The sequence below is a fragment of the Rhinoderma darwinii genome, chromosome 9, assembly GCF_050947455.1.
Source record: "Rhinoderma darwinii isolate aRhiDar2 chromosome 9, aRhiDar2.hap1, whole genome shotgun sequence".
Lineage (NCBI taxonomy): Eukaryota > Metazoa > Chordata > Amphibia > Anura > Rhinodermatidae > Rhinoderma > Rhinoderma darwinii.
The window spans coordinates 92,506,969-92,526,685 of record NC_134695.1 but is presented as its reverse complement, the minus strand read 5'-3'; the positions used below and the strand labels follow the sequence as shown (position 1 = coordinate 92,526,685).

At 43.1% G+C, this 19,717-nt stretch overlaps 1 protein-coding gene across 5 annotated transcripts in view; it reads right to left on the bottom strand.

The window, feature by feature from the left end:
* Positions 1 to 9: 9 nt before the first annotated feature.
* The window catches only part of DHX38 (DEAH-box helicase 38), a 45,257-nt gene continuing 25,549 nt past the window's right edge, over positions 10 to 19,717 (bottom strand). For all 5 annotated transcript variants that reach the window (XM_075838505.1, XM_075838507.1, XM_075838508.1 and 2 more), the window contains exons 6-26: positions 19,459 to 19,580; positions 18,979 to 19,052; positions 18,740 to 18,895; positions 18,337 to 18,498; positions 18,101 to 18,208; positions 17,875 to 17,990; positions 17,296 to 17,433; positions 16,811 to 17,183; positions 16,582 to 16,722; positions 15,595 to 15,705; positions 13,515 to 13,631; positions 13,293 to 13,400; positions 9,862 to 9,974; positions 9,576 to 9,784; positions 9,322 to 9,476; positions 9,075 to 9,230; positions 7,803 to 7,937; positions 7,581 to 7,706; positions 1,537 to 1,632; positions 1,326 to 1,447; positions 10 to 808 (exon numbers count right to left, since the gene is read on the bottom strand). In XM_075838505.1, the coding sequence (XP_075694620.1) occupies positions 724 to 808; positions 1,326 to 1,447; positions 1,537 to 1,632; positions 7,581 to 7,706; positions 7,803 to 7,937; positions 9,075 to 9,230; positions 9,322 to 9,476; positions 9,576 to 9,784; positions 9,862 to 9,974; positions 13,293 to 13,400; positions 13,515 to 13,631; positions 15,595 to 15,705; positions 16,582 to 16,722; positions 16,811 to 17,183; positions 17,296 to 17,433; positions 17,875 to 17,990; positions 18,101 to 18,208; positions 18,337 to 18,498; positions 18,740 to 18,895; positions 18,979 to 19,052; positions 19,459 to 19,580 (2,923 nt within the window). In that variant the 3' untranslated portion in view covers positions 10 to 723. The remainder of the gene's footprint in view (positions 809 to 1,325; positions 1,448 to 1,536; positions 1,633 to 7,580; positions 7,707 to 7,802; positions 7,938 to 9,074; positions 9,231 to 9,321; positions 9,477 to 9,575; positions 9,785 to 9,861; positions 9,975 to 13,292; positions 13,401 to 13,514; positions 13,632 to 15,594; positions 15,706 to 16,581; positions 16,723 to 16,810; positions 17,184 to 17,295; positions 17,434 to 17,874; positions 17,991 to 18,100; positions 18,209 to 18,336; positions 18,499 to 18,739; positions 18,896 to 18,978; positions 19,053 to 19,458; positions 19,581 to 19,717) is intronic.

The following is a 19,717-nucleotide window of genomic DNA, read 5'->3' as shown; positions in this document are numbered from 1 at the left end:
TTCTAAGGGTTTTAATCACCTGCTCTTTTATTTCTTTGTGTATCGGTCTCTGAGAGACATTAATGTTGATCCTAACATCTTTAGGAAACATGTTTATTCACATTCCTGGAACGACAAATGTAATGGTTGATCCAGTGCAAACTATCAGATAGCCGTCTTACTATATGCGGTGCGATGACAAAACCCTCCGAGCCCAGCCAGAATCCCTTAGCTTCGCTTCATCCCGTCAGCATTGCAAGAAAATCAATAATCAGCATTTAACAGTTGCCTTTTAGTCAATATACAGCACTTAAATTGGCTTCAAGCAGAGGGAGCTGCCAATAAGCCAACTTATCCACTTGTGGTGGGACTGCCTATGACATTACAACACTTATTAGAAGTTAATTATCACGTTCCATATCCAAGTGTCTCTAGTGTCAAGCACCGTCCTGCAGGTTACACTCGCATGCATGAAATCAAACTAATCACTCCAAGCTCAGATATTCTTAATGTTATGTAAAAATAAACATTCCACGTCTTGACACCATCAAAAGATACATTATTGCTTAAAAATAACAATATTCCACTTTACAATAAAATGGTAAGATCAATACCCGCCCCCCTCCCCCACCCAAGGAAATTTTATCCCACAAGTCCCAGAAGTGTCAATGTACTAGAGGGGAGATTTGTTCTCAAGCAGCGAGACCAGTTGAGTTTGGTGGACAATTAAATACAGAAATGGGATCACAAGCCAAATCGAGCGGGAGTTCGTCGGGGGGATCCTGGTTCCATCTGTTCCTTCCTTCCGGGGGTGTAAATCTTTGAGGACCTAGAGACACAAATATATATATAAACAACTGAAGAATAGAGCAGCGGCGTAGGGTGTCCAGTGAAAAGCCTATTGACTTGACATAATCCTACCTTCCCCACATACGTAACTCCTGGTTACGCTACATCTTTCAGACAGTCAAAAATCTGTTTGAACACAATTAAATGGGTTTTTGATAATTTTGTGGGGCAGCAGCGCATGTGGACACACGTATATTAATCTACAGGTGGTAACGATCTATCACAGTGGAGGATTTTCTAGGCTCTGTGCAACTTGTATGGTGGTACAGTATATTGTAGATAGTCTCCCACTAAAAGCGATATCTCTGATTGCTTCCATCTTAATCCTACAGGAAAAATCTGATACATACCGAGGCACAGTATAGACTTCTCTGGGTGCTGTATTACAGATCTGTACAAAATAGAACCTTTACAGAACTGTAATACAGCCAGGTGATATTCTAGCGACATGATATTCATTGAGCCACCTCTGTCATGTCTAGTGTATAATAACACACCTTGAGCTGCTCAATGTGCTTTTCCTGTCCTGCTCTTCTCTCCTTGAGCGCAGTTGTTCTTCAGCTAGCATCATCTCCTCCTCCATTGCAGATACCTCCTCCTTAGCCCTGCGCCTGTTCTCCTAAACACCATAATAGACATTAGTACATAGCACTATACAAAGGAAGGAAAAAAACCACATTACCAAGTCATCTCTACCCTCACACGCACCTGTCTTGACTTGCCGGCATGTTTAATGCTGTAGAACATAGGACCTAGTTCTGCCAACCACTCGCCATCTACCGCCGTGACACATTGCATATATTCCTAGGAAACAAGGATACAATTAAATACAAGTTGTAAGATAAGCGTGGGCTTTGGTGAATGACATTGCATTTTTTTTGTTACATACAGATTAAATACAGTGGCCACGTTTCAATATATTTTCTATATGCGGCCACTAAAATTTTGGCATTCTATCACCATAGAACGTAAGTCAATAAAACGATGGCATCTGTGCATGAAACAAATATGTATGGTTACAGATGAAGAATTGTATTTTTTTTTTTATTATTCCAATCAAACTGTTAGCATTCTGATAGAGAACGTTCTTTGCCATTATTATACTGCCATCTTGTGGCCATCAAAGTAATTAACTCTGGTAAAGACTATGTACACCTTTTGAGGTTTTTTTTTTTTGTTTAACTCTATATTAGTTAGTTAGTTTGGTGTAACTTGGTAATTAGTCTTTATCCCAAAAAAACGTGTGACTTTGAGATACAACTGTTGTGTATTCTCTATATGGAACACTTGTATTGCTCGTTTTACACTGAATCAGTCAGTCCTGTGGACCCGATGAGTTCAGTGTCAGCTGGTCATGTGTGTCTGAGACGCAGGATGGTAACTGTAAACTATCCCATCTACACGTACGTATGTATGTATATATATATACACATACGTGTGTGTGCGCGCACGTGTACCCACACCTATATACATACACCCGCACCAACATATGCGTACACACACACCCAAGTGTTGTCACGATCCCCGAATTGTGACTTGGATACCGATACTTCCTGTAGTATTGGGATGCTCAATATAACATGTTAGTGTGGCCACAATAATAAAGCAAAGTTCTTGCATTCTCTGATGTAAGGTGTGTGGTGTGATGAATGGTAAACCTGCGAGTGTGTGCAAATATTAGTAATGATGTCCATGTGCCTCAGTCATAATGGACAACATTGGGTTAATGTGTGAGGTCTATGATTGGTTAATAGCTTGACACGCCTATATTATATCTAGCTTGTGTGTGTGTGTGTGTGTGTGTGTATATATATATTGCGACACACACACCTCTTGGCGATGTTTTTGGTTTTTTTTGTGTTCTTCAGGTGTGTTTTCCTTTCTTCCTATATAGGCGTTTGTTTTCAGAAACCTCCAACCTATGTGCTTGTCTTTAAGTTTCCCCAGCTCTCCAGAGTAGTTAGTTGTTCAGTGTGGAGTTTCTTTCCCTCATTTGTCAAGCTTGTTTGATGAACAGATGTCGGCGGTTAATTAGGGCAAGTTCAGTGCCTCCCCTCCCCTTTAAATGTAGTAGTAACCTAGGGGAAGGCACTTGTGCAGGGGTGGCAGGTGTGCTGGCATCATGTGTGTCGAAGTGTCATTTTGACAAAGTGTCCTGGCAGTTAAACAAGGCAGTTCGACAACAAGGGAGACTGGTAGGAAACCAAACAATTTGGGATTACAAAGCACAGCACACAATCATTGACACCATGTAGGGAGTCTCTAAAGCTATCTCTGCACTACATGCCTAGTACACATTTCTCCATTCAGCGCACAGCACTCTCTCCTTCACTCACACCTGAACAGTTCCCATACACAATTCCCACTGCTCACCACAACGCTCGCTCACATTCATCACTCACCCATCTGCTGTGGTTTGCCATTCTCCAGCTGCAGGGGACATCTCGCCTAACCCTGGTCCCCCCTTTTCGTCAGTCTAGCTAAAACACTTACCTGCCACATATACAAACCCACCACATCTCAACATTTCTCTCATCTCTTCTCCAGCCTCTATTAACTGTGTGCTCTGGAATTGGCCATCCATACGCAACAAAATCACCTTTATTCATTACTTAGTCCTTTCTAGCTCTCACAACCTACAGCCTCTTACAGAAACATGCCTACTCCTGTCTGACACGGCTTCCCCTGCTGCTCTATCTTTTGCTGGTCTCCATTTCTCTCATGCCCCCAGACCTGAGAACAGGCAGGGTGGAGGAGTGGGTATACTTCTTTCCCAACACTGCACTTTCCAGGCCCCAGTGCCTCACTCACATTCCCCTCCTTTGTTATTGTAATCTGCGTGCGTGTTTCACTCTCCGAAATGCATTGGAAGCGCACTCCGAACCACTAGACAAAGACTATGGTGACAACATCCCTGGCACACACCACAATCTTCAGCGGTGCTCGAAATGTGCCAAAGCACGGTGGAGAAAATTGCATTGGGCTGCAAATTTCCACCATTAGTACTTTATGCTCAGAACTTACAACTCTGCCCTTCGCAAAGCCAAACAAGTATCAATCCAAAACGCCTCTTTGCACTTTTGGACTTAGGAGGGAGGGAAAAGTATCAGACGCCAATCACAGATCTCAGTGCTGAAGACCTGGCCAATTCTTTTACAGTCAAAATTAACAACATCCGCCATGATATTCTCTCCCAGTCCCCTAGTAACATCGTTCCCTTTCCCTGCCTCTTCTTCACTTTCAGCATTTGACCCAATAACAGAAGAAGTCTCCAGGAAGTCTCTCTCCTTCTCATCCCACTACCTGCCCTAGTGATCCTATCCCCTCACACCTCCTCCAGTCCCTCTCCCCAGCTGTCACTAGTCACCTGACTAAAATATTTAACCTCTCTCTTTCCTGTAGTATCTTTCCCTCCTCTTTTAAACATGCCATTATAAACCCATTACTGAAAAAACAACTCTTGACCCATCCAGCGCTGCCAACTACCGACCAGTCTCTAATCTGCCCTTCATCTCAAAACTCCTGGAGCGCTTGGTCTCCTCTCGCCTTATCCGCTATCTCTCTGCTAACTCCATTCTTGACCCCTTACAATCTGGATTCCGCACTCTACACTCCACAGAAACTGCCCTTACTAAAGTCTCAAATGATCTCTTGGCAGCTAAATCTAATGGCAAATACTCTCTCCTGATCCTTCTGGATCTCTCTGCAGCCTTTGACACTGTAGACCACCAACTCCTACCTAACATGCGCCACTCTATTGGCCTCAAGGACGCGGCTCTCTCTTGGTTTTCCTCCCATCTCTCTGACCGCTCATTCAGTGTGTAATTTGCTGGTTCTACTTCTTCTCCTCTTCCCCTTGCTATCGGGGTTCCTCAGGGATCAGTCCTAGGTCCGCTGCTCTTTTCTCTCTACACAGCCCCTATTGGACAAACCATCAGCAGATTTGGCTTCCAGTACCATCTCTACACTGATGACACCCAATTATATGCCTCTTCCTGTGACATCACCCGCTCTAATACAGAACACCAGTGATTGTCTGTCCGCTGTCTCTAACATCATGTCCTCTCTCTATCTAAAACTGAGCTCCTTGTGTTCCCACCAGCTACTAACCTACCTAAACCCAATGTCTCCATCTCTGTGTGTGGCACTACCATAACTCCTGGGCAGCATGCCCGCTGTCTCTGGGGGTTATTTTTTTACTCAGACCTTTCCTTTACTCCTCACATTCGATCACTTTCACGCTCCTGTCATTTTCACCTCAAAAACATCTCCAGAATCCGCTTTTTTCTTACGGAGGAAACGGCAAAAACTCTTTGTCGCTCGGATTCCCTCTCGTCTGGACTCCTGTAACTCATTACTAGTCAGTCTTCCCCTCACTAAACTCTCCCCTCTCCAATCTATCCTGAATGCAGCAGCCAGGCTCATAATTCTGACCAACTCCCTTAACCAACACCTCTACCCTGTGCCAGTCACTACAGTGGACCGCTACACCAACGCCTCTACTCTGTGCCTGTCACTACAGTGGACCGCTACACCAACACCTCTACCCTGTGCCAGTCACTACACTGGACCGCTACACCAATGTCTCTACCCTGTGCCAGTCACTGCACTGGTTACCGATAACCTTCAGAATTTAATTCAAACTTATTCCTCTCACCCACAAAGCTCTCCACAGTGCTGCACCTCCTTACATCTCCGTCTACCAATCTACCCACGCTCTACATTCTGGCAATGACCTTAGATTAAAATCCTCCATAATCTGAACCTCCCACTCCAGTCTCCAGGATTTTGCTCGTGCTGCACCGTCCTCTGGGATGCGCTACCCCAGACAATCAGATTAATTCCCAATATTCACAGTTTTAAACGTGCCCTGAAATCACATTTTATTAGACAGGCCAATAACATTCCCTAATCTGACTCCTTTCCTTGGCCCCTTTAGTCAACAGATAAGATTCCCTCACACTCCCTGCACCCTAATGCACTTCATGTCCGTCATACACAGGCTGGGGAGCGGCTCATGCAGCTTTATGTTACTAACCCCTGTGTATAAAAGATGGCCGGACCATTGTACTGAACAAGCACTATTACACTTTGTGTCTCCCTTATGTCCTCAGATTGTAAGCTCTTGCGAGCAGGGTCCTCACTCCTCCGGTCTGAATTGTAAATTAGTTTTGACACTATGTAATGTCTGATATTGTCTGTTTATGTTCCCTCTAAATTGTAAAGTGCTGCGTAATATATTGGCGCTATATAAATAAAGATTATTATACACACACACACATATTATATATATATATATATATATATATATATATATATGAGAAAAATAAATATACAGTTAGGTTCAGAATTATTTGCACAGTGACACAAGTTTTGGCATTTTAGCGGTTTACCTAAACATATTGAATATCCAGTTATATAATCAATATGGGCTTAAAGTGAAGACTCAGCTTTAATTTGAGGGTATTCACATCCTAATTTGAGGAAGGGTTTAGGAATTACAGCTCTTTAATTTGTAGCTGCCTCTTTTTCGAGGGACCAAATGTAATTGGACAATTATCTCAAAAGCTATTTAATGGGCTGCATGGGCTATTCCCTGGTTAATCCATCATCAATTAAGCAGGTAAAAGGTCTGGAGTTGATTCCAGGTGTGACATTTGCATTTGGAAGCTGTTGCTGTGAACCCACAACATGAGGTCAAAGCAGCTCTCAATGCAAGTGAAACAGATCAGCGTTAGGCTGAAAAAAATGAAGAAATCCATCAGAGAGAAGCAGAAATGTTAGGAGTGGCAATATCAAGAGTTTGGTACATTCTTGAAACAAAAGAGCGCACTGGTGATCCTGTGAACTCCAAAAGGCCTGTACGTCCACGGAAGATAACAGTGGTGGATGATCGCAGAATCCTTTCCATGGTGAAGAAAAACCCCTTCACAAGATCTGCCCAAATGAAGAACACTCTCCTGGAAGTAGGTGTATCAGTATCTAAGTCTACCATAAAGAGAAGACTTCATGAGAGCAAATACAGAGGGATCACCACAAGGTGCAAACCATTAATCAGACTCAAAAATAGAAACGCCGGATTAGACTTTGCCAAACAACATGTAAAGAAGCCGCCGAGTTCTGGAACAGCATGAAACTAAGATCAACCTGGACCAGAATGATGGGAGGAAGAAAATATGGAGAAGGCTGGGAGCGGCTCATGATCCAAAGCACACCACATCCTCTGTAAAACATGGTGGGGGCAGTGTGCTGGCATGGTGGGGGGGGGTAGTGTGATGGCGTGGGCATGCATGGCTGCCAAAAGGCACTGGGTCACTAGTGTTTATTAATGATGTGACTGAAGACAGAAGCTGCCCGATGAATTCCTAAGTGTTGAGGGATTTACTTTCTGCTCAGATTCAACCAAATCCAATGTGGTGGCAGCGGAGCCCAAATCATGAAGATTGTGTCACTGTCCAAATAATTCTGGACCTAACTGTGTGTATATATACACACACGAAACCCGACCTAAAATTACCCTAAAACCCTTCAAAGAAAAATACATCTAAGCATACAAGAGAGAATGTAATAAATATGCGACATTGAGGTAATTTAATAAGCCCTCATTATATTCCTTATTAATGAAATGGTCTTTGATACATACAGTAAGTGTAGAAATAAATGTCCTTATAAACTTGGAGAATGTTATAAAAGTTATAAATAATAGGAGTAGAAATCTCTGCACTATACGCTTACAAATCTAGATCTCTTACCTTGGTCGTCATCACAAGTTCATGATAAACAATATAATCTGGGGTGTAACCCATTCCGAAGAGGGAGCTGGTTGGGTGTAAGTGACAAGGCATTCCTGTCCGTACATTAACATATTCACCGATTCCCTGCGGAAAGACAACACACATGATCACTCGGCCACTAGAAATACAATTTAATCCTAATTAGACTGCTCATTTCTAAAACTCCCCATCAACACCAACCTTTAGCCTGGCGGCTTGATGAAAGTAAGCTGCACAGATGCATTTACGAACCACATCCCAGTCAGACCCGCAGGACGATAATGACATGCGCTGGGCCACCATGATGTCCTTCAACTGCGCACGAACTTCCCGGACCTGATGAGAGCCAAGGTCTCAAAAATTATCTTCACAGTATGGATACGTAATTTATGGGGGGGGTTATTTGTTACCACCTTCATGTAAATAAAGCAGCTCGTGTACATATATTTTCATTTATTTGAGGATGGAATAGCGTAGTAGACAAATTAAAGAATCCCGCAAAAAAGAAAAAGTATGCAGCGTGATCAACGTTTTTGTTTTTCTTTTAACACGGGAGCATGTGTGTGATGATGCTACAATATGACATCTGTCAGAAGTATACTTTGAATGTAGACCTCGGGGAGCTTCCCCAGAGCTGGAGTCACCAGGAAGAGCATTAGGCCGCACACAGCCCAGCGATTCCAGCTACACATATATGGGAAGTGATGTCAGGGGCTCCACCAAGAGCGAAATCCACGGCACTCTTGCCAGGGATTTCAGCATTTTAAGACTACATGCAAACGTTGCGTATTCTGCAGCGGAAAGTACGCAACAAAACCGCAGCAATACGCAGGTAAAAACCGCACCTTATATGTTTTTTTCAATGTGTTTTTTACGTTTTGATGTGTTTTTCGGCAAGTTCTCGTTCTGCGGGTTTTGGTGCGATTTGCCACAGGACAAGACCGATACAATTCGCAAGCGGAAACGCAATATAAATTGACATGCTGCGAATTCTAAAATACGTCCCGAAAAATACTGCAGCGTTTACATGAGATTTCCTGGAAGCTCATTGACTATGCTGGTACTGCATTCGCGCAGCAAAACCGCACGTAATACGCATTGAGCCTAAAACTCCTAATATCCATATATGGACAGTGACATCAGCAGCTTCCCTGGGCACTGTGCTTCAAGTAGCGCTCTGCCTGGGGAGTTCGGGCAACGTAGCTCACTGTATCCTATAACAGTGGGATACGTGGCTATCTTCCAAAAAACGCAATGTGAGTCAGGCCTTATAGCGCAAAATAGACTCCAGCTTATAGGCGTAGGTTTCCATTTGTCGTTAGAATGGCCAAGATGCGCTAAATTTAATAACAGGCACGCACCTCATAATAAATTTGGCACATCTTACTCTAACGCACATTTGGTTAAGACTGCTGTAAGTGTTTAGAGATCTCACCCAGTGGGTTTTAGAACAGGCTTTCTAGCTGAACGCACCTTTCTCATTGCCTTGGCATGGATAAAATGCTGATTGCACCAGCCACTTGAATAGTTGTTGTTTTTCCACTGGAGGAAAACATTTAAATACGTTAAGTGGTCACTCTCTGGGACGGCAAATTTCTCCCTCACTTGATCGCTCTCTTCCTCGCGGCCCTAGCAGAAAACAGAAAGGGGTCCAGTAATAAAGTAAGGACGGCTGGAAGACTTCCTCAAATACCAATATAATTTTACACACAAACACTACCTTTGGTCTATAGAATATTGCTGGCACAGACAACATGGACACAACGATGAGAATTTCAGCGCTGCAACCCATATCACAAGACACAATCAACATCTTTGACAATGCTGGATCCAGAGGAAACTCAACCATAAGACGGCCAGTGGAGGTCAGTGAACCTGGGAAAAACAAGATACAAAAGTTACCCAAATATACAAAGATAAACTCAAAAATACGCTATCGTGATCAGTAGATCAAAAAGAGAATAAGGGATTCACCTGTGTTATCAAGAGCCCCCAAAATCCAAAGCTGGTACATGGAGTTGAGCATGTTGTCCTCTGGAGGTGGGTCCATGAAGTGGAAGAGAAGAAGGTCCTGCACCCCTAGTGACTTCAGCAGCAGAACCACATTAGACAGGTTGGTGCGCTGGATTTCTGGGACAGTCGTACACAGCAGCTCATTCTTATATGCACTTTGAGTGTACAGCCTGGCAGAGACAAAGAGGTGGTTACTGCGGGTCCTGCATCATATTAATAGGACGGTTTTCAGAAGGATGCCACTCACCTGAAGCACTGTCCAGGGCCTGTCCTTCCAGCTCTGCCAGAACGCTGGTTGGCGTTGGCCTGGCTAATAGGGTAGATTTGTAAAGCATCCATACCAATGCGTGGATTAAACACCTGTAAAGAAAATATAGGTTTTGGATTTTTGAACTATTTATTGAAGAATTACAAGCTCAAATTTACATAAATTAAAAGGCAAGTCGGAACAGCAAAACCCAAATCATCATCATCGCTCATATACAGTCATACATACAGATCATGTGATGGGAGCAAAAGGAGAAACATCGGCAGTGCTACATTTACAGGAGTGAAGGTGATCATACACCTAAAGGTAAAACTAATTCAAAGAACCAAATAACTCAAAGAATGAAGAGCAAGTATATATCGATGTGAAGTATAATTAGTGAGCCAATCCACAAACACCATGCCTTGGAAGATTTCATGCATCCCTATTTTTATATACAAGGCGCTTATATGGGACAAAGGTGTTAACTAAAGTTTTCCCATTTCGAGATCGAGGGAGATCTCTGGTGCCATGAACATAATTTGACAACCAAAAGCGAACAACCAAGGGACATAGCCCTAAGAATGATAGTCAACTATATAATATAGAAAAAATGAACAAGCTTTATTTAGAAATGATACAACAAGTATAACGGAATATAAACAACGAATGGACCATATAAGGAGATAAAAAACAGTGCGGTCAGATGTAAAAGACCATGAACATGCAGAGTCAGCCAACCTAGGGAAGTCAAAAAACCACTCAAATAACCCTCAGGGAAATGATCATACATACAGAATGGCAGTGCCCAGATAGATGAAGAGATAAGGAAAAATATCTATGCATCTGATGGGAAATATCTATGCATCTAATAAGTATAAGTGTGATGTATAGAATCCCAACACAATACCTGGGCAGAGATGGTAAGGCAGGGTGAACCTGTAATAATACATGAAAGAACAGGAATGATGTCATGCAGGAAACCGAAGCAAACATATACCCTGAGACATGATGGGGAGCGGAACAGACGACCCAGAAGTAAGGATGAAAGATGCCTCGACGCGCGTTTCGCCAAGCAGACCTGCATGACATCATTCCTGTTCTTTCATGTATTATTACAGGTTCACCCTGCCTTACCATCTCTGCCCAGGTATTGTGTTGGGATTCTATACATCACACTTATACTTATTAGATGCATAGATATTTCCCATCAGATGCATAGATATTTTTCCTTATCTCTTCATCTATCTGGGCACTGCCATTCTGTATGTATGATCATTTCCCTGAGGGTTATTTGAGCGGTTTTTTGACTTCCCTAGGTTGGCTGACTCTGCATGTTCATGGTCTTTTACATCTGACCGCACTGTTTTTTATCTCCTTATGTGGTCCATTCGTTGTTTATATTCCGTTATACTTGTTGTATCATTTCTAAATAAAGATTGTTCATTTTTTCTATATTATATATAGTTGACTATCATTCTTAGGGCTATGTCCCTTTGTTGTTCGCTTTTGGTTGTCTACTTATATTAAGGGACCCCTTTTCATGCCATTGCTTTGGTTTGAGGTTTTTGTAGGTTTTCCATGAACATAATTTCCCTGAGAAAAGGTTTTATGGTAGCGCGACCAATGCTCTTCCGCCAAGATCCCAAATAGACAAACCATAAAGGTAGAACATTACTGTAGAACTGTAGACAACAAATCAAGTCACGGCTTCCCAAAAGGAATAAATCCTATGGCCGGTCCAAATCCTGTGCCAGAAATCTGATAAATGAAATTTATATCTTTGGCACTCCGCAGGGGGATAACTATTAACTTGTAAAGTCTAAAAGGCATAAGAGAACTTTATCATGTAAGAAAGGAGCTAAATTAGGCAATTATTAGCGTCTGGAAATGCCAATAGGTGAGAAGATAAGAGCTGAATGGAATGAAGCATTATTTGGAGATAGCGGAACTAGGCAAATCCATCTTCCTGGCAATGCTTTGCCCCCCTAGAGCTTTCGGTTTTTGTAATGTAGTCAATGGTTGGAGCGATTTGCTCCCCTCATATACAGGAAACAAATGCATATTGAGATTTTTTTTAAGGAGGACGGAGGTGCCAATATTGCGGCGTGCTCCAAATCATATTAACACTTGGGCAGGATTCACAGACAGACAGACAGACACACAGACAGACAGACACACACACCTCGTGACCACAGGAGGGGGGAGAATATCGCACTTTAAATTTAGACAACGTAGTCCAATAGTGGGAGTACATTCACACTCAAATCAACAGCAGAATCTCTATTCGGCATTATCCACAAATATTTGAAGCTAGTGACCACTTGTAAACCACATTCCACTAGTGCCCAATCTGATTGTTGCAATGGCATAAAATCCGATTTCATCCAATTAATGCAGAAAAAAATATATGTTTGAGGAGGCTCTGTCAGCAGTTTCAGACTTCCCTGCCTCCTACCTAATCTAATAGGCGCTGCGTTGTAGAGAACTACTGTGTTGTTTTTTTTTTTAAAAATGTTTACTGGTGACAAAGTTATGACCATTTTTACTTTAACCAAGTAGGCGTTGTTCCGAAAAGTGTATGACACGGACCAATCAGCATCATACATTTCTCTTCATTCATGTCCAGCTTTATAGTCACAGCACAGCGTGATCTCGCGAGATCTTGCTGTGCCGTCACTTTATCCCGCAGGTCCTTCACCGGAGCGACGGGCGAATGACCAGACATTGTCTCCAGCAGTCTCCTGGCTGGAGGCGATATCTGTTCATTCTCCCGACGCTCCGGTGAAGGAACCGCGGGAGTAAGTGACAGGACAGAGTGATCTCGCGCTGGACATGAATGAAGAGAAATGTATGATGCTGATTGGTCCGTGTCATACACTTGTCTTAACAACGCCTACTTGGTTAAAGTAAAAAAAACATCCAGCTGGACTTTTACAAAAATTTGCATAAATGTTAAAATTCTCATAACTTTGTCTCGAAAAAAAAAACAAAAAAAAACACAGTAGTTGTCTACAACGCAGCGCCTATTAGATTAGGTAGGAGACAGGGGAGTCCGAAACTGCTGACAGAGCCTCTTTAAGGCCCCATGCACACGACCGTCAGTTTCATCTGTAATTACGGATGAAATTGCGGACCCATTCATTTCTATTGGCCACGGACACCTATCCGTATATTTACAGGTGTGTCCGTGCAGTAGAAATTATCCGCAAAATATAAAACATGTCCTATTCTTGTCCACAATTGCGGCACAGACTCGCCTATAGAAGTCAAAGGGAACTTCCTCAATTGCGGACGGCCAGGGATGTGTATCTGTAGCAGTTGGATTCATATTTGCGGACAGTAAAAACTATTATAGTCGTGTGCATGAGGCCTTAATCTAGAAAGGGACACAGCAGTAATATACTTGTTTGGGTACATAGGATCCTTACCTTCAGCTTGCAATATCCAGAGTCTATAACAAACATTATGCCATCCACAGTCAGCGATGTCTCTGCAATGTTGGTAGCCACTATGCATTTCCTCACACCGTCTGGTGCCTGCACATGAAGACAACACACAATGAATAGAGGAGCTAGAACTGATAATTCAGAGCCTGCACCATTACCATTTATTCCTCACACATCAGTGAGCAGACGTCAGTCCTCACCCACCTTCTGGAAGATTTTGGCTTGAAGGTCAGAGGGTAGTTGTGAGTAAATTGGCAATACAGCCAATGGTGGAGCACTCTCCAGCTCTCCCAGACGCTCTACAATCTGATCTGATGTCACCTTAAGGAAAGAGGAAAAAGGATCATTAGCAGTACCCTCTTGACATTAAAGGGTTATTCCCTAGGATATGCCATCACTTTCTTATTGGCGGGGTCCAACCTTTGGGACCAAGTCTGTCGTTGAATGGGCGGCAGCCAGATTTAGAGCTGGGGACCCTTCACTGTTTTTCTTGGCATAGCGAGCCCATGGTCACTTGAAAAAAGCAGTTCTCCCTGCACGGCACCTAAAGGTCGGACCACCACTGATGACAAAGTGATGGCATATTCTAGCAATAAGCCGTCCCTTTCTGTGAAGGGAATAACTCTTTAGGGCCGGCTTATTTAAAAAAAAAATGCACATGAACGGATTGGTTGTCATGGCCAACTGCTTCACTTTTCCTTTGCACCAGTTCTGATAATTGACCCCATTACCTCAGGAAACATTTAAGAACAGATTCCTTCTCCTATCTGCTGGAATCTGTTTTCACTTTTGATGAAAAAAATATAAATTGGAAAAGTGGAACTTCTAACTGTAGCCTAATCCAATCAGGGGTTTACACAGAATATTATAAAGTGGAAATGTTTACGGTCATGTAATTAGATGCGCTTGCATAGTACATGTATCCATTCAAAAAAACACATACACATATAGACGTATACATACAATCACATACATATACACACACAGAACATTAAAATGACCTGCCTAATATTGTGTCACCAAAACATATGACACGTCGAGGCATGGACTCCATAAGACCTCTGAAGGCATCCTGTGGTATCTGGCACCAAGACATTAGCAGATCCTTTATGTCCTGTAGGTTGTGAGGTGCGGCCTCGTTCTTCCAAGAACATCCCACAGATGCTCGGTCGTATTGAGATCGGGGGATTTTGGAAGCCAATTCAACATCTTGAACTCTGTCATTTTCCTAAATATTTTTGCAGCGTGGCAGGAAGCATTAGGATGGTGAAAGATGGCACTGTCATTCGGGAATGCCACTGCCATGAGGGGGTGTACTTTGTCTGCAGCAATGCTTAGGTAGGTGGTAGGTCAATTAGTAACATCCAAATGAATGCCAAGAACACAGGTTTACCAGCAGAGCATTACCAGCGCATCACACTGCCTCCGCCATGGCTGGTCTTCCCCTTTTGCATTCTGGTGTCATCTCCTTCCCAGGTAAGCAACGCACATGTACCCGGCTGTCCACATGATTCATCAGACCAGGCCACTTTCTTCCACTGCTCCAGTTCTGGTGCTCGCGTGCACATTGTAGGTGCTTTCGGCAGTGGACACAGCAAACTGCAGCGCCCCGTGTGTTCTAACATCTTTCTCTTATAGCCAGCGGAAACCTTTTCAGCAATTTGTGCTACTCTCTCTCTTTTGGGGGAGCAGACCAGACATGCTATCCTTCGCTCTTCATGTGCGTCAATGAGCCTTAGGCTCTTCTTTGGACCCCTTTTAGTAGTTCCTATCCCCTGCATACAAGGAACACCCCACAAGACCTGCAGTTCTGGAGATGCTCTGACCCACCCAGTCATCTAGCCAGCACAATTTGGCCACTGTCACGGTCGCACAGATCTGTAGTCTTGCCCATTTATCATTCTTCCAACACATCAACTTCAAGAACTCACTGTTAGCTTGCTGAACCTTTCAGTGGTTTTAATGTTATGGCTGATCGCTACACACATACATAGGCACTTACCCTCTATACTTTCTTTCAGAAGTAATGTGGAGACGCTGGAGCTGTAAAGCTCTCCCTGCCTTTTTTTTTTTTTTTTTTTAACCGACTGCTGTATGTAATGCTTTCTGCCATCTCCTGTAATATTCACCTTTCACCAGCAGATAGCATCACATAAGACTGCCTACAAGTACAGAGAAGAGCCAAGGGGGGTGAGCCGCAAGGCTCAAGGGGGAGATTTTGACCTTAAGACCCCCTATCCCTTTTGGGTGCGCACATCTTTTTATGATTTCAAAAGACACTCACCTCAATGTCTTCTTGCCCAGGCATGAAGATTAGAATATCTCCAGCTGCTCCTGACAGATGTATCTGCAGTGCTTGCTTTACAGCAGCTTCCACATAATCCTCTTGGGGAGTCTATAGGAGAACAATGTGTTGTTGTTTTTTGTGGCGAGAAATACAAAGGAGCTGCTAAACACAGAGGAACAATGACTTGAAAAGCTGCCAATGCAGACGTTTGGTATTAAAACTACATGCCACCCATTTAAATGGTAGCACACGGTCATCCTCCAGAGCAGGGATGCGCTTTGCAGAAGCTTCTCTGCTTTGGCTTATTGAGGGAGGGCCAGAGCAGAGAAACCCCCTTTATGGGGTCCATATTCTCTAGCACAGCATATGGACAGGGGATGTCCCAATGGAGTAACCCATTTAAGAAAGGCAGGGAAAAACATTAGACTTCGCCTCATAGACGATAAATTGGGTGGCAAGCCGTATATGCTCGCCCGCTACTCCATTCAAGCTCCTCCACACTGCAGGGCGGGGGTTGCAGTGGAGGAGAACCAGCGGACAGGTGATAAATGTTTATCTTGGGACAACCCCTTTAAAAGGAACGCTAAAACATACAAAATGCACAAAAAATAAAATGAAGAATATTCCAGAAATTCCTAGTCCTGCTCTCGCCAAAATATAAGCATCCGTCTGTCAGTCTTCCTATTGTAGAACAGTGTGGTAAGTGCAGCAAGCTTCTCCCTAGCCTGAAATGGCTGCTAACAGGGAACAGCTTGCAATCACCGGCACAGGAAACGTTGATAACGGCTACTTTAGATTTCTCAGCGGACAACATTTTACGTAAAGTCTTCTCCACATGCAAGTTACAGCGAGGATCTGCAAACTTACATTGATGGTAGCGGAAAAGCCTGCTAGACATTAACTACCCAAGAATTCTTAGTGCATCATGGTGACCTGGGACTCGCCTTAACGGAGTTTCGTGGAACAAATACTTTAACATCTCACCTTACTGAATAGAATGTCGACAGGGAATGTTCGTCCAGGGATATGGAAAATGGGAACATTACCAAAGAAAGAGGCAAACTTCTCTGAGTCCATTGTGGCAGACGTAACGATCAGCTTCAGGTCGGACCTTCTTGTGACAACCTGCAAGACAGACACAGTTATTAGCTTATAGTGCATTGTTATTGACACATCACAGTAAGATGGCTACACATGTACTAATTATCCTGACCTCACGTAAGAGCCCAAACAGCACATCCGTGTTCAAAGACCGTTCATGGGCCTCGTCCATGATAACCGCACTGTAGTGGTCAAGGTCGGCCTCACGCAGGGACTCTCGGAGCAGAATACCATCCGTCATGTATTTTATCAGGGTTTTCTCTGATGTGCAGTCCTCAAATCGAATGGCATAACCAACCTCCTCTCCCAGACTGACCTCCATCTCTTCACTCACTCGCTTTGCCACAGACATGGCTGCCACTCTACGCGGCTGTGTGCAGGCAATCATACCGTAATCAGTGTACCCATCTTCGTGCAGATATTGGGTCAGCTGTGTTGTCTTACCGCTGCCCGTTTCTCCCACCACAATGACAATACTATTATCTCTGAAAGCAAAAAATAAAAAATGTATCTCGAGAATGGGAAAAAAAACAAAAAAACCCCAACAACCCTAGAAGTTGTAGACTATGCTGGTATCACATAAAGGAGACTTGTTACCTGATTATGGTAAGTAGTTCTTGTTGGACAGCAAAAATGGGCAAGTACTGACGCTGCTCCATCAAGGTTTTCTTTCGGGAAAACTCACTACTCGCTTCATTGCGCTCTCGCATGTGATCTGCAAACTTCTGTTCTGTCCTAGGAGTACAAAACAAAATATTAAAGAGTCTGTATGGAATTTTAAACTACAGCCATTTCTGCAAAGAATTGGACACTTTTATTCTTTGCCTCGGCCACTGTACTTGTACACGGCTATTCTGATGTTTAGTGCACTTGTGTGTGGGCAAGCAAAGATGACGGCCCCTTCCCAATAGTGCCGTCATTAACAGAAACCGCAGTAAAATGCGCAAAGCTTAAAGCCGCAAAAGCGAGTTTGAGTCACGGAAGTATAAGCTTCAGGTTTACAGCAATTACAGGCACAAAAACTCTTCACTTAATGCTTCAAAAGTTTAATTGTAAACACAATTTAACGGACAAATGACTTTGATCACGACTGTGCGTTACCTAACATTTCCAGCCGCACAACGCGAATGTATTGTTTGTATTTAAAAAATATAGCTATACGTATACTGAACTTACTTGTAATCCACAGCACCATCCTCAGTCATCGGTTTATCAGACTCTTCCTCCTGCTTTTTGATGCCCATTATATCACCAAGCTTTGTCCCAGCCAATTCCCAGTGTTTGTGTTGAGCCTAAACAAAGATTCAGTGTTGAATAGAACTAGAAAACACAACTAAAACCGTGAAACAATTATTATATATGGGGATTATAGATCACTATAAGGACTTCTGCCGCACTTTACCTTTTTCCTCTCTTTCTGCTCGCGGTGCTTGCGCACCAGTTGGCTGCCTTTACGGGAGATGATTGCCATGTCTGAAGTTGGGTCACGAACTGGGATTACTGGCTCAGGCTGGAAAATGCAGGGGACAAAAAGCAATAAAATAAGGTCACTACCGCAATTTCACACAATCACCATAAAGACGGGTTTACCCCAATCCTCCATTTTTAATTTAGTTTTTTTAAACTACCCACACCTACCTGCTTTGTAAACACAATTCGTCCATCTAAAAACGGAGGCACCAAGTTATGGACCAGCAGATGCACTTTAGCAGCGTTGTCCTCCTCAAAGTCCTCATCCACTTCTAGCCTCTGAACAACCCCACTGGTCAACATGCGATTTGTTTCCCAACGCTCATTATCCTGCAAATAACAAGGAGATAAGATATTAGAACAGACAGCAACTGGACCACGTGACATTCTTAAGGGAAATGGGCTCCATTTTACCAGTATATAAGTGTAGTGTAGTGTAATGCAGGTAGGTGGAGAGTAAGAGAAAAATTCTTGTTTGGCAATAAGCAATTAAAGAGGAAGGGAGAATAATGACAACAGATGAAAACAACCATAGATCACAAATATCCCGTCTCTTTTGGTCAGGAGTTACCTCGTTGATCTGCCTTCTCTGTGCAGACACTCTCTTGTGAGTCTGTTTCTGCAGCTGTTGTTCCCTCTTGCGCACGTATTCCTCAGAGGTGGAGCTCAGGGCGTTGTGAGACTCATCGAATCCTTCATCCATCATATACCAGTCTCGATCTGCTTGCTGGAGAGAGGGGAGAGAACTGCGAGTATGAGACATGAAAACTATTATTAAGGATGGGCTGGTGAGGGCCACCAATATCTCACCCTCTGATCCTCTTCCCACTGCCTCTGATCATCGTCTGACATGAATCGAATATCATCGTCGTCGTCCAATTTCCCTGTATGAGAGAAAATTAAAAACAAAAATGTATGAGTTGCTGCAAACAATCTGAACAGTAGGCTATGGGATCTTAATAATCCATCCCCCCCCCCCACAACTACTGTTTCTTTAGTGCGACTGCCGCAGTTACGAATCCCTGATCCCAAAAATACAAATCTTACTTCAGTCTAAATGCATCAGGATCCCAAATAAACTACCGCAATACCTCTTCATCCTATCCCGACTACTATACTCAAGATTCCAGACATCTACAATTAATTATCCCCACATCCACTGCGCTTATTCAGTAATATTTTATGCGTGTTCAAATTGTGTGAAACCGTCCTAATCAAAATGGTCAGAATAAAAAATTTAAAAAAAACGCACGCACCCACCCACGTCAGGACATGAAGGTATCTACTCACCTTTTCCTTGAGAGAGACGTGGTGTGGATCCAAGATGGCGTCTCTCAGAAGCCCATTCATTGAATTTGTATGATGGTGTGGGTAGTGGTGTGTCATCTGTGTACCGGACTCTTATTGACCTGCTAAGAGTATATTTGAGAAGGTAATTCCATAATTTAATACAGGACACTATAATAATAATAATAATAATAATCTTTATTTATATAGCGCCAACATATTACGCAGCACTTTCCAATTTAGAGGGGACATGAAACAAACA